Source organism: Carassius auratus, chromosome 47 (assembly GCF_003368295.1).
Source record: "Carassius auratus strain Wakin chromosome 47, ASM336829v1, whole genome shotgun sequence".
In the NCBI taxonomy this organism is placed as follows: domain Eukaryota; kingdom Metazoa; phylum Chordata; class Actinopteri; order Cypriniformes; family Cyprinidae; genus Carassius; species Carassius auratus.
Window position 1 is genome coordinate 11,439,188 of NC_039289.1, and position 13,761 is coordinate 11,452,948.

A 13,761-nucleotide genomic window follows, 5' to 3' on the forward strand; every position below is an offset into this window, starting at 1 on the left:
TGTGTCTAGCAGGGCCACAGGAATCGTCTTCTCCTCGTTCACATTCACAGAGACGCGTCCACTCGTTCACCGTCTTCATGGAGGCGTACGGTCACAGAAACAGAAATGTAATGTTCTTCTCTTTTGGTTCACAGGGGATCTTCCCAGCCGGCTACGTTCACTTGAAGAAGGCAGTCGTCACGAACAGGGGGTAAGTGTCTTTATACTGACTCATGCTCCCTCAGTAGAGAACGAATGGGTTGGACGAGAAAAGGTGACGGGGAGAGAGATGGATGGAAGAGAAACGTTTTATTTATTCATTTATCTCAATCATCCGATTCCCCTTTCTCCTCTCCTGCTGGCTCATGAGTTTCCTCTAATGTCTGAAAGGCTGAGGTTTCATCTTTTGGAAGATCTCTTACTCCCATTTCTCTCTATCAAATATTAGCTTCAGATATGAAGCTTTGTGTGACGTGAGACCATCAGCTCCTGGGATTCAAATGCTTCATGTACTGAATGTTTTTTTTTTAGGGATATTTAAGTGAATGGATAATCAGAAAGGTTAGGTCTTCCCTTGAGAAAAATAAAAAGAAGTATTGTATGTGAACTTGTAGTGCACTTTAAATCTTAAAAATCAATAAATCAATTCATTAAAAAGCTGTACTTGGAGTACAGCTAATATAATATTAATGAAATGAAAGTGCACTTGAAGAGATACATTGTCATGACTGTTTCTCAATACACTTAAATGCAATTTCAAGAAGTGCACTTTGTGATAAAGTCAAATTAAAAGTTTTACTTCAACATCAATTTTAAGTCATCATGCTTGGTTCACCGTATGTATTTTAGTTTTCCAGTACCATTTAAAGGTTTGTGGTCTCTAAGTTTCTTCTGCTAACCAAGGCTGTACTTGTTTGTTCAAAAATATGGTAAAAGCTGTAATATTGTGAAATACAATTTAATTTAAAATACCTTTTTTACTACTGTAATATATTTTAAAATGTAATTTATTTCTGTGATCGAAAGCTAAATTTTGTCCCGTCACATAATCTTTTATTCTAATATGCTTATTTAGTGCTTAGTAATTGTTACTGATTAATATTTAATGTTGAAAACAGTTGTAGTGCATCATATTTTTGTGGAAACAGTGATACAGGATTTTTTTTCAGGAATCTTCAAAGTTCAAAGAACAGCTTTTATTTGAAATATAAATCTTTTGTAACATTGTGAATTGTTGACTGTCACCTTTGATCAATTTAATGGATTTCACTGACCCCAAACTTGAATTTGACATTGCTATTCAAAGGGTAATATCTAAATCACTTAAAACTGTGGATCATATTTTCATGTATTAATGGTAGGTGACCCCATATTTAGGTTTTAGGTGATCCACAATCCATTTTTACTGTTGAAGTTCTCCACCAGCTGAAAAGATTTGAGACTTGCCCATGTAAATAGCTCCGGTGATGTGGTTTTGTTGCCTACTGTAGCTTCTGTAACAGGAAGGGGGCTCTGCGCTCCATGTCCAGCCGTGTCCCAGGATCAAATTATAGCGTCTCATCAGAAATCTCAAAACAAGGAGGAATGCCTCTGAAAGCTGTTACTTTGGACACATGTGATGATAAAGCAGATCAATGAGATCAATCTGTTTCCACCGTGTGTCAGAGAAGGACAGTGGAAGGACAATGAGGCCTGATGCATGTATAACAATATGGAGAGATAAAAGAGCTAAAGAGAGGAAGAGTTAAAGAGACAAGATATTGGTTTATTGGTTTATGCTGAGAGCTCTACGTACAGTATGCTCTTATTTAATATATAAATGAATATTATTTATACATAAATTGTTATTAATGATATTTTATATATACATATATATAGTAAAAGTAGTAAAACTACTTTTTGGGGGGTAATCAAACTAACCTTTGCTCAGTGTTTGTTGTTTTCTGCATCAGTTCATTTAAAAACAAACAGACAAATAAATTTGTTATTGTTTTATTTTAAATATAGTCTATAGTAAATATATTTTGTTTATGTAAATACATAAATACATAAATATTATTTATGCACAAATAAATACAATATTTTGGTTATTTTTAAAATATTTTTTAATTTACATATAGTAGGAATTCATTACAACTAACTATTTCTGAGTATTATGGATGGTTGAATAGAGAGAAAGAGAGAGTTTAGTTATTTTGATTATTTTATTTAAAATAGTAATCCTTAATTGTTTCTACTTTTGTGAATGAATGAAATAAATAAAATTATTTATTTATTTGATGAATGAATTAATTAATTTGTATGTTTTATTATTCAAATATAGTTATCCATTACTACTAATTATGTTTGTGAATGATGAACAAACAAACATACAAACAATATTATTTAATTTTTTAATAAAAATCATGTGTATTCACTCTTTGGACTGTAATCACACTAACCTCTGGTCAATGTTTGTTGTTTCTGTGCAGGCAATATGAGACAGTGGTCCCGCTGGAGGACCCCATCATTACGGAGGTCACCTCTACGCTGCAGGAGTGGTCCGTCCTGTGGAAGCAGCTGTATGTGGTGAGTACTGTACCTTCTGATGGGATCCTCCATCTTCACTCCGCTGTGGGGGGGAGAGGCCTTCCTGTGCTACAACAACAAATATCACTCGGGAGGCTGGATTATAGCACCTTCAGTCGTGGAACCGCCTTTGCTAAATCTAGTAGACAGTTTGAGTGTGTTTTGTCCAATATTTCATTAATATGTGGTTTTGAAGGAGATATGGCTAAAGACATAGACCTGTCACATGTAAACATAGAACAACAAGTAAAAAATAGCACAGACTGAATGCAAGAATGAGTTTTTGGTGAACGGGCCGCTAGTAAATGAGTTTCTGTGCAAATTGTTTGATAATTTACATAAAAATGCATCAACAAACTATTGATTAAACAAAAGAAGAAAAAAATTTATCTAATTTTTTATGAATTGTATTGTAATTGCATCAAATTTGTATAATTATGAATTGTATAATTGGTGCGTCAAATGATCACCTGCTAAATTCAAATCTACTTTTGAGCTATTCAGTGTTCTCGACCACATAATGCTTATTTTAAATTTCAGACATTTAAATACACATAAGTATTAGCAAAATATACATTTAAAGGGGGGGTGAAATGCTAATTTTCACTCAATATCCTGTTAACCTTGAGTACCTATAGAGTAGTACTGCATCCTTCATAACTCCAAAAAGTATTTAGTTTTATTATATTCATAAGAGAAAGATAGTCTGTACCGATTTTTCCCGGAAAAACACGAGCGTCTGGAGGCGTGACGTGTGGGCGGAGCTAAAGAGTCATGAGCGCCAGTAGGCTTTTGCGTTGAGAGCGTTTGGAAGCTGTGACAGCTGTGAGAGCAGCAGCAGCAAGGACTCGCTCCGAGCGGGGCTCGAACCCGGGTCTCGGCATGGGAGGCGGATGCACTAACAAGGAGGAAGAGATATTTTAAGCAGTTTTACTCACCGCCTGCGGTTCCAACACACGATCGTGACCCTTTTTCGTTTGGATTGCATCATCCTTAAGAAATAAACGATACGCAAATCCGTCGTCAAACTGGGCCTTGTTTGTAAAACAAGCATCTTCGAAATGCAGGGAACAAACACAAACACTTGCACAACTCCGTTGATGCTCTGTAAAAATAAACTCCATCCACTGGTCCCTTAATGCTGTTTCTCTTTTGGTAATCTGTGCAGGGTTGTCTTGCCCTGGCAACCAAAAACACACTCCTTTTGTGACATTTGGCGACGCTCTCGCTCTGATCAGTGAAGTCTGTTGTGCTCTCTCTGCTCTGCTATACGGGAGCGCGCGCTCTTCCGGCAGACGTGCCCTCAGGACCCATATAAGGAAATTCCGCTCCATCTAACGTCACACAGAGCCATACTCGAAAAAACTTTCCGAAACTTGTGACAAACCGGAAGGAGTATTTTGGGAACAAAAATACTCCTTCAAACGTACAACTTAATTTTTGAAACTTTGTCCATGTTTAGCATGGGAATCCAACTCTTTAACAGTGTAAAAAACTCAGTATGCATGAAATAGCATTTCACCCCCCCTTTCAGTATTATATATTATATAATATATAAATAAGTTTATATTATACATATGCATTTATGAGCAATTCATACAATTTAATAATTGCACATTTATAAAGCACACTTTTGATAGTTTTCTCAAAAAAGTTTACGAACAATAATAAAAAAAAAATAATTAATGCAATTTTATGAAGCACACGTTTGATAGTTTACTCAAAAAAGTTTACGGACAATTCCAAAAATTTAATTATTGCGAATTTATGAAGCACACGTTTGATAGTTTATTCAAGAAAGTTTACGAACACTTCATAAAACTCTATTATCACAAATGTATGAAGTGCATGTTTGATAGTTTACGCAAGAAAGTTTCCGAACAATTCTTAAAACTCATTGATTGTGAATTGAAGTATATTTTAAGAAAGTTCACAAAATATTTAAGAAACACAAAAATAAATGATTTTTAAATAGCATGATTGGTAATGATTGATTTATGAATCACACAGTTTGAGAATTGATATGCTGTACAACTGGTTATGAACATCATGAGCAGAATGAACTTATGAATCAAATATTCAATAGAATAAGAACAGTTTTATGAATGATTTTGAAATGAAGTTCCTATGCTTGAGTTACACAAATGAGGTGCATTGTGTCCTCTCCTGGCTCAACCAATGGCACGAGTTGTAGTTAGGGCTTCTGGTTTATAAAGTCAGTTGCATTGAAATTGAGAAATGTGCAAATGTTTTATTGTCTGTTTTTCTTTGCCCTCTCTCCGAAATGCAAATATTATCTTTTCTGAATTTTGTTATCTTAATGAATGAATTTGAAAGAGCACTTTTAAGTTGCTTAAAGCAAAGATGTGAATAATGATTAGGCAGAAGATGCTCTGTGGAAGTCTTGAATGCGCTGCTCTCCTCACACAGAAACTCTATGAGATCTGACAGAGCCCTCTATGTAAGCCTGTACTGAGGATTACCAAGCATTAGTGTACGACATGACAATAGAGTGCTCTCTCTCTCTCTCTCTCTCTCTCTCTCTCTCTCTCTCTCTCTCTCTCTCCGACTCTGGAGGTTTTAGGGATGTCAGACATGATGTAACCACAGAGATTTTAACTACGTTGATTCATATCATTCATCATTTCTTACTGCCATTTTGAACATCTACTGCTCAGTATAAAGATGACACAGCATTTTTTTTTTTGGTACACACATTAATTATCCATTTATTAACTACAAGCACACATTATGAATTGTGTAGTTGTTAAATTGGCTATAGTAGTAGTAGTAGTGGTGGTGGTTTTTCAGAGAATAAATGTTTGTGTCTGTCTGTTGACCTATTGTGTTTAAATATCACAAAATTAGTAAGGTTTATGCTTAGAACAAGAAAAAAACAATGGAGGGAAAAAATGTAATTTGAAATTACAGTATAGTCTCTGAAAATAATTTTTTCTCGATCTCATTTTAAGGATTCTTAGAGACAGATTAAATGTTTTTTGCTGTTTTCCAGCACACATCACATCAGAGAAAAGAAGCTTGTTTTTGCATTTTCCTCTGAGGACTATTTTTAAACCATAACGTGTTTCCTCAAACACCTTTTTGTTTTCAATCATCACCAATTCACAGACATGAAAGCTTGTAATAAGGCTTCCAGGATTCTGACAGCACTCGTAATGCGGCTCAGGAAATCAACACTAATTTGGTGGTCGGCTGAATCGAGGACGACTAATTCGGACTGATTTGGCTTGCATAACAAGGCGAACACAGAGCATCGTGAGGCCGAGGCTCAGCTGATAGTGAAGATTCACGCTCCGCGGCTCCGGTTAGGGAAATGTGGACAAGACAACAAGCATCCAGTCACGTGGAAACTCTTGTTATAATGATAGTAACAACAACTGTCTTAGCTGAGATCTCAATGTATCTGGGACTCAGACCAAAGCCTCCACTCTTATCCGAAGCCAACACAGGCGATAAATGTATTGGACTAATTAGTCAACAGTGTTTTCTGAAATGCTGGAGATGGTTTGGCAGATGCACTTTGTCATCTTCACATCGCTGTGGATGTGCTGTTAACAGTATGGTAATATTATCTTGTGTGGTTTGCAGGTTTGGCTAGGTTTGGGTGTTTATAACTGACAGTCTGACTGTGATCATAGATATGTATTTGTACTGTAGATGCCTCATATTTGTAGGGTCAACTTGACGTCATTCACCATAATTGACCGTTAAAGAAGGTGGATGCATCTACGTGCTTGGCACAGTCGAATGGGGAATCTACCTATACATATCTATTGTGCTATTTCTCACAGAGAGTGTCGTGGCAGACGCCCAAATCACTGGGAGACTTGTAATTGATCTGCACTCTCAGCCGTATTGGGATGAAGTTTGTTTCTAGGTAGTGCAGAGTGACAGTGAAGTGTTGTGTCATGAGATGAAAATCCTCAAAGCGTCAGTTACCACTAAAGTTTGTCACAGAACATACTGTACGAGTGACCTCATCAAAATATGTGCATATTTGAAGTGTTTTAGGGCTTAGTCATGCATATATTTGCTAAACATCTTGAGGCTCCAAGTTAAAATGACCTACCGCGATTATGCAAAGTAATGCTATCTTTTATGACATTACCTGCCTCTCTCCTCAGATTATGGAAAAGTTCCTGTACACCAGTCACTCACGACAGTATCTAAACTCTCAAGAAATAGGTTTTAGCAACATTCATGTCTGTCTGTCTCTCGTTTCTAGCATAGTCTGTATTTAATCCATACTGATAATCTGACTTAAAAAAAAAAATATTGGTAACACTTTCTATGAAGCCTGTATTTATAATACATTATAAGGGTATTCTTGAGGTATTATAATAAATGCATAATGCATTATAAAAATAAAAAAAAAAACTGTTGTGACTGTTTACATTGAAAAATTATACCACATCATGCAATAATGGCAATATTATTGCCCAATATATAATTTAATCATGTCGATAAGCCTTTTGAGTCAGAATATTGATGCTAAGGGTTTCTTATTTAAAGCAATGGGTGACCCTGCACATTGAAAATTATGCTAAAGGGGTATCAAAAAGCGACGCAAAAAGTGTTGAGTTGGAGCGAGACGTACGGAGTTGAAATACGGGCTTCATAGAAAGTGTTACCATTATTTTGTTGACAAAATCAAACATTGTTGCTTTTCTCGTAAGCTCTCATGTTTGCCATGAGTTTATGAAAGATCATACACTAGCTTAAAGACTGTTCTGTAACATGCTTCGAAACGCTGTTCTGTCACAGTCGCTTAAGCATGCGGTCAGCCTGTCATCTTAACGCTAAATACAGCTGTCAGTGTGCTTCTGCTTGCATGGAACACTTTTATTAAAACACCACCACTTGGTAAAATAAGATTATATATATGTGTGTATGTGTGTGTGTATGTATTATTATTAGTAGTAGTATTTCTGTTAAGGGTACAAATAGCTAAACAAATTTCAGCAGAAAACAAAGCAAAACCAGAAGTGCAAAACAAAACATATAAACCAAATACCTTCCAATTAAACAAAAAGAAAATACAAAGCAATAAAAAATATATATTTTGCTGTTTGTCTGAATAAATCACCAAATCAAAAGGTCTTTATTTGTGACTTTTGTGCATTCTATAAAATATGTTATTGATGCACTCAAGCACATGTAACATGCTGCTTTAATGCTTCAGCTGGGATCTTTTAACACACAGGCAGTTGTTTTGTTCACATCAAGACCTGTTTGGTGCAACCCCCATCTGCAATGTTGCCTGCAGTGCAAAGTTTTTTTTTTTTTTCATCAGTGTGATGAAACCTCATGTCACACTGTCATTTCGTCCTGGTTAACTGTCACTCATAGCCCACCTTATGCTCCCCACACTAGAAAACCTTTTCATACTCACACTTTCTGTCTAGACGTGGTCTATTTCAGAATGGCCATGTTTCATTTGGGCAGCATTTTCAATGGTAAGCATGTGGTCTTGCAGCTATTTGTTTGAAGATTGATGCCTATTGAATAGTGTCATGTATATAATACACTATTTGATTTTGGGCTTTGTTCAGACATTATCTTTGTCTTGGATTTTGTTTTGTTTTCTGTTAATTAGTTTATCTTATGTTTTGTTTCATGCTTTTGTTTCATCTTGAGTTTTTGTTTTGTGTTTTTTTTTTTTTGGGGGGGGGGGGGGTGTTTATGTCACATGTTTTCTGTTTATTAGTTTGTTATGTGTTTTTTTTTCATCTTGTGTTTTGTTTTGCCTTGTTTAGTCTTTTGGTTATTGGTTTGTCATGTGTTTTCTTGCCTTATTGTACGTACATATACATTATACACACACACACACACACACACACACATATATATATATATATATATATATATATGTGTGTGTGTGTATATATATATATATATATATATATATATATATATATATATATATATATATATATAGTAATAACATTAATGTAGTTAAATTAAATATAAAACAAGCCATTTTTCACTGCCAGGACATTCATGTTTTTATAGAAAAACAAGTTATGCTCAGAGTCCAGAGCCTCAAACATAACATTATAACAGGCACCTTCCTATTAGAGACCTGCACGATCACGGGACCCACTTGATGGGTGGGTAGACTCGTGTGTGGGAGAATAATTGGGGTGTACGGGGTGTACACACTAGGCAATCTTAACCGTGCCAGATCACGTTTGACCCCCAAAGCCGGGTTTGTTTGACTAACGTGATCATTCCATTTAGCAGTCCCTGGCTCAGTTGGAAGAGGTTGGCAAGAGCGCGGTTTGGTTATATATAGATCAGTGAGTGTGAGCGCTAACCATGCTGGAGTGCAGATCATCTCGGTTACGTACGTAACCCTCATTCCCTGATGGAGGAAATGGAGACGTTATATGCCTATGGGTATATAAGGCGACAGCATGCATCCACTCATTCAGGTTTTACGCTGAGGAACCGAGAACATGTCCCGGCAACAGCGAATAGTTCAAGGCTGTGGCATGGGGACATAACGTCTCCATTCCCTCCATCAGGGAACATTGGCTATGTATGTAGCCGAGACGTTCCCTATCTTTTGGTCACTACAAGTTATGTTGAATGACATATAGGGTCCATGGAAAATGCCACAACCTGAGCACCGTCACAACCCTGTGCAAGTGCAATTGCGGGGGTCACAAAAGATATGCTTAAGGTCGTAACATTCCCAAAGCCCCAGCGCAAATTCACTGACCTTGGCGACACATCGGTGTGATGGTGACATGATGTGTACCGTGGCGCCATGGGAGTATAACCAGTGCAGTCCCCCAAACTCCCTACGAGTGGCACCGAAGGGACAGTCAACGTACCTGCAGTGGTGCTGCAATGGGGAGTTGTGTTGGATGGCCCAGAAAGCATCACATTCTGAGTCATGACATCAAAACTCCCCGTGTTCCTGGACACTCATTGTCAACCCACGAGCCTTGCCACTCAGAGGAAAGGAAAAATTTGTCTTTCATTGAAAATGTGGGTATCGCTGTCTGTTGGACCAGTGCAGGACAAAAAGAAAACTGAAGATTCTCCACCCAGCCCTCTTCCGGGGGAAGTAGTGGTGCTCTCTCCGCCAGCTCCTGAAGAGCAGGGGGGCGCCACTCTCCTGCGCTAGGAGAGCCGGTGTGGAGGACGCAGGGATGTACCCATGGCGATGAGCAGGTTGAAGCACTCAAGATGTGTTGAATGGCCTCACTCTGCTGGGCAAAGTCCTCGACAGTGTTGCCGAACAGGTCCCCCAGGGAGATGCGAGCATCGAGAAAGCAACCTTTGTTGATGTCTCTCATCTTGGCCAGGTTTAGCCAGAGATGGCGCTCCTAGACCACTAATGTGGACATGCAGGATAGTCATGGCATGCAGGGCATAGGCAGCTTGGCCAGCAGCTTCTTAAAGCTTTGGCAGCGAAAGCCCCCAACAGTTTACAGGCAATCACTCTCTCAACATGGGGAATGTCGAGAGGGGTAAGGATGGAAGAGGTAGATGAGCGGCCTTATATACCTGTAGGCATGTGGTGTGGCTCAGCATGCAAAGTCCACTAGTCCAGTGGTTTTCAATTAAATAACAAAAAAATAAATATTAAACTGTAACTAAGGAATAAACCACCAATATATATTTTTGCTGCATATGCTACAGAACAACAAATTCAAGCATGCATCAATGGCTGTCAACAGGGTCAACATAAATGGCTGTCAACATGTTCCCTCCTGACACTTGCTCCACTGACTTAAGTAAGCTTAAGGCCGGGACACACCCAGGCAACTTCAAAGAACTAGCGGCGACGAAAGCCAACGGTGCTGTCGCCTCGCGACGGCAGAATCGGACCAAAAAGCTGTGCTGGAACACCGCACAGACTACAGCCGACGGCAAACTAACACGTGCATTCTGTGCATGCCTGAGAGGAATGAGCTGTTCATATCAGCAGCTATTAATAGTATATATTCGTCATTCAAAAGGAGATACCAAAACAAAGATATACGAGATAAACACAGATATACAAAATGTAAACAAAGCAGCGCTTGCTTACAATTTTGAATATCATTAACGTTAATAACGTTAATCATTTTAAGTGGCTTATGTTGTTTTGAAAACTTTTGCGTGTAAGAATGATTGGGAAAGATCATGTAACATTTAAAGAGCCTTCTGTTTGTACCATCTTCATTCACATGCGTGTTTTTATCACTTTTGCTTTAATTCTCTGAACTGACTCATTCGCTTAACTGAACATCCCATCAGGACTCTCATTCTCGCCTACGGCCCAGACAACCCAGATGTCCCAGACGCCGATTCGACGTGTTGAATCAGGCAGACTGACACCGATGTGAGCCGACGAGTGGAACACACCAAACAAACTAGCCCAGCCGTCGCTCGCCATCGGCCCAACAATGGCAAATGCATTTTACTAGTAGCTTTTCTCCCTCCAGCTGATTGCTCTTTAACACTTTTCATACTACATTAGCCTGTGTAGGACTATACATGTAGTGAATGTGACTTGTACAGATGCTGAGGGGTCATGACCCCGCAAAGGCAAAATGTGTGGTGACACAGCCTGAGGCCCATCGTGGTGCCAGGTTGTGGTGAATTCTGCAGGAATTCACACGTTCTGATGATGACACCTCTTCCTGGCTTCAGTGTCATGTTTCTAGGAAAGACAGAGGTGAACTGTGGCACTCAGAGTGTCTTTGAAAGTGTTGGTGTGTTAAAGTTAACTCACTGTATTTCCAACATGCAGAAGTTTCTCGAGGAGGTCAGCTTTCAGATGGCAACCTTTTAACTCTATGCTAGCATTCTGCATTTATTTTCAGAAATATTAAGATTATTTCATTTTTATTTATTTTTTTCCATTTGTTTTATCTGTGGCAAATATGATTGTGAATGTATTTGTATATTGTCATTGTAAACCTTTTGCATGCTTCTACATTCTACATAGGTGTCAGTATAAAGTCCATTATTTGTATCTAATATTCTCACGCTGGCCCGAAACTCAAGTGCATGAAATCTTGTTACAAACACAAACTATATGTAACTTTTGAGCAAATAAGACATGAGGCTAATGACACAGGCATGGTCGAAACAATGTCAAACAGGTATGGTATGGGTGAGACTAGAGAATAATCCAAAAAACAGGCGTGGTTGATCTCCAGCAAACAATATCTAGACAGGGTAATCCAAGAGCAAAACAGAAAGGTAAGAAAAGGCAGGAATCAAGACAACATGAGCTAAACAATACCCGACAGTGAATGGTGGTGTGAGACTGAGTTATATACTGACAGGATAATGAGGTAACAAGGAGGGAGGAGCTAATCAATTATTATAGAAACTAACAAGATGGGCAAAGGAACAAGGGAACACAGAAACAATGACGAATGAGAACATTTCAATTCAAGATTTCACAAAACCAAGACAGGGGAACATTAACTGGGATCCTGACACTATAATTGTCACAGATACATTTTTATATATATATATTAGTCCTAATATTAGGCTTCACGCAAAAATATAATCTAATTTTGTTGTTGTTAATATTGGACTAAAATATGTAATATTCTTGACAAGTTTCATGAGACTCGCACTAAAAGTCACTTTGGATAAATGTATATGAAAGTCAAACCACCATAGTGTAAAAAAAAAAAGGATCCTGGAATACACCAATGGTTATAACCAACATGATTAATGTCTCCTATCACGCGTTCCCCAAGAAAATGACTCCCTTCCACTTCTACACACTGTAATGTGCTGCTGGCGACTCGTTTATGATAAATCCTTCCTTGCACATTATAGGACTCAACAAATTTACATTGTAAATACCACAAAGTCAATCCACAAAAATCAAACGGCTGCCTTCAGACAGGATTCACATACTGGTTTCATTCCAGTCTCACGGTTCCACTTTGGTGGATCCTGCCTCCGGCTGAGATACAATTTGGGAAGTCATAATGTGATTTTGGTCAAAATAAGTAAAATGGCACAGCGCTTAATTTTGACCCAAATTACATCCAGTATCAATTAGTTAACCAACAATAATTATGACATTGCGGCGCTGTTATAGATGCGATAATTCAAAAGCATCATGACAAAGTGTTGAGGAAGGCCAGATGCTAAGTAGACAACATCCTAAGGACAATACCCTGGGTATTTTGAAGAAATGCTACAGATGGTATAATGGTGCGTACATTTCATGCTTTTATTGTGTTTTTATTCGTACAAGTGAGGCGAAAAACATCCTTTGAGTTTAACCATAGTGAGGATAAATACGATGGCTGCTTTGTACCTGTTGTGTAAGTCCCAAAAACGCAGGAAAAAACGCAGATGTGTATAGGTTCACAGCACCATACAGAGGCGCACACATCTCGGTCAAGTTGTATCATAGATTTCGGGGAGCCCGCAAACAGCTACAATAATGGGCTCCTCCATTTTCTGATTCAGACAGATGTACCAATAAGCTCTTGGCTGATTGGCTTGTGCAAGAACGCATCACGCACATTTTCAGTTCGAGTTGAATTTTTTGAAGTTGCGTGAACAACTGGATTGAGGCTAATATCTTGTGTTCGCGACAAATTCGTCACGCATTTCTTGTCATTCGCATCGCCTGGCGCAAATTCGCATCTGTTCGCATCTTTGCATTGACTTTGTATGTAATCTACTAATAAATAAAATTTGCGCTTGGTGTGAATACACCATAAGGCTCTGTGTTAGATGGCTGTAGGCCTTGTCATGATTTTATACCAGGTTTAGTTCAGTGCAGTTCCTGTTGACATCAAAAGTGCAGAGATGCTTATTTGTGAATTGCTACTGTAGATGTGCGACTTTTGTCAGTTTAAAAAGTCATACAAATGGCTTTGACACACATGGTCAAACAACATCTTCAAAAATATCTCGTCCAAAATGTCAAAAATAGCTTCTATCTCTAGGGTCCCAGTGCAGTGTTCAGTGTTCCCTACACACTTGATAGGGGACATTTGTAGAAGACTTGACAAGAGTTTTATTAAGAATGACTCGCAACATCATTAAAAACTGAATATGATGCCATTTGCTGTCAAAATAATGTCATTCAGACATTTTAAGTGTAACGGAAGTTTCCAGATACATTTTTGGGCCTCCCTTCAGTCTCAGATATTCCTCATAATTCAGTCACTAGGTTTTTTATTGTTTCACAAAACTTAATAGTAATATGTG

At 38.1% G+C, this 13,761-nt stretch overlaps 1 protein-coding gene across 12 annotated transcripts in view; it reads left to right on the forward strand.

The window, feature by feature from the left end:
* LOC113065108 (dedicator of cytokinesis protein 3-like) overlaps positions 1-13,761 on the forward strand; it is a 166,227-nt gene that overhangs the window by 65,016 nt on the left and 87,450 nt on the right. For all 12 annotated transcript variants that reach the window (XR_003278934.1, XM_026236291.1, XM_026236296.1 and 9 more), the window contains exons 4-5: positions 135-190; positions 2,451-2,547. Coding sequence is in view for 11 of the 12 variants with exons in the window: in XM_026236291.1 (XP_026092076.1) it covers positions 135-190; positions 2,451-2,547 (153 nt within the window). In the remaining variant the exon portion in view is untranslated. The remainder of the gene's footprint in view (positions 1-134; positions 191-2,450; positions 2,548-13,761) is intronic.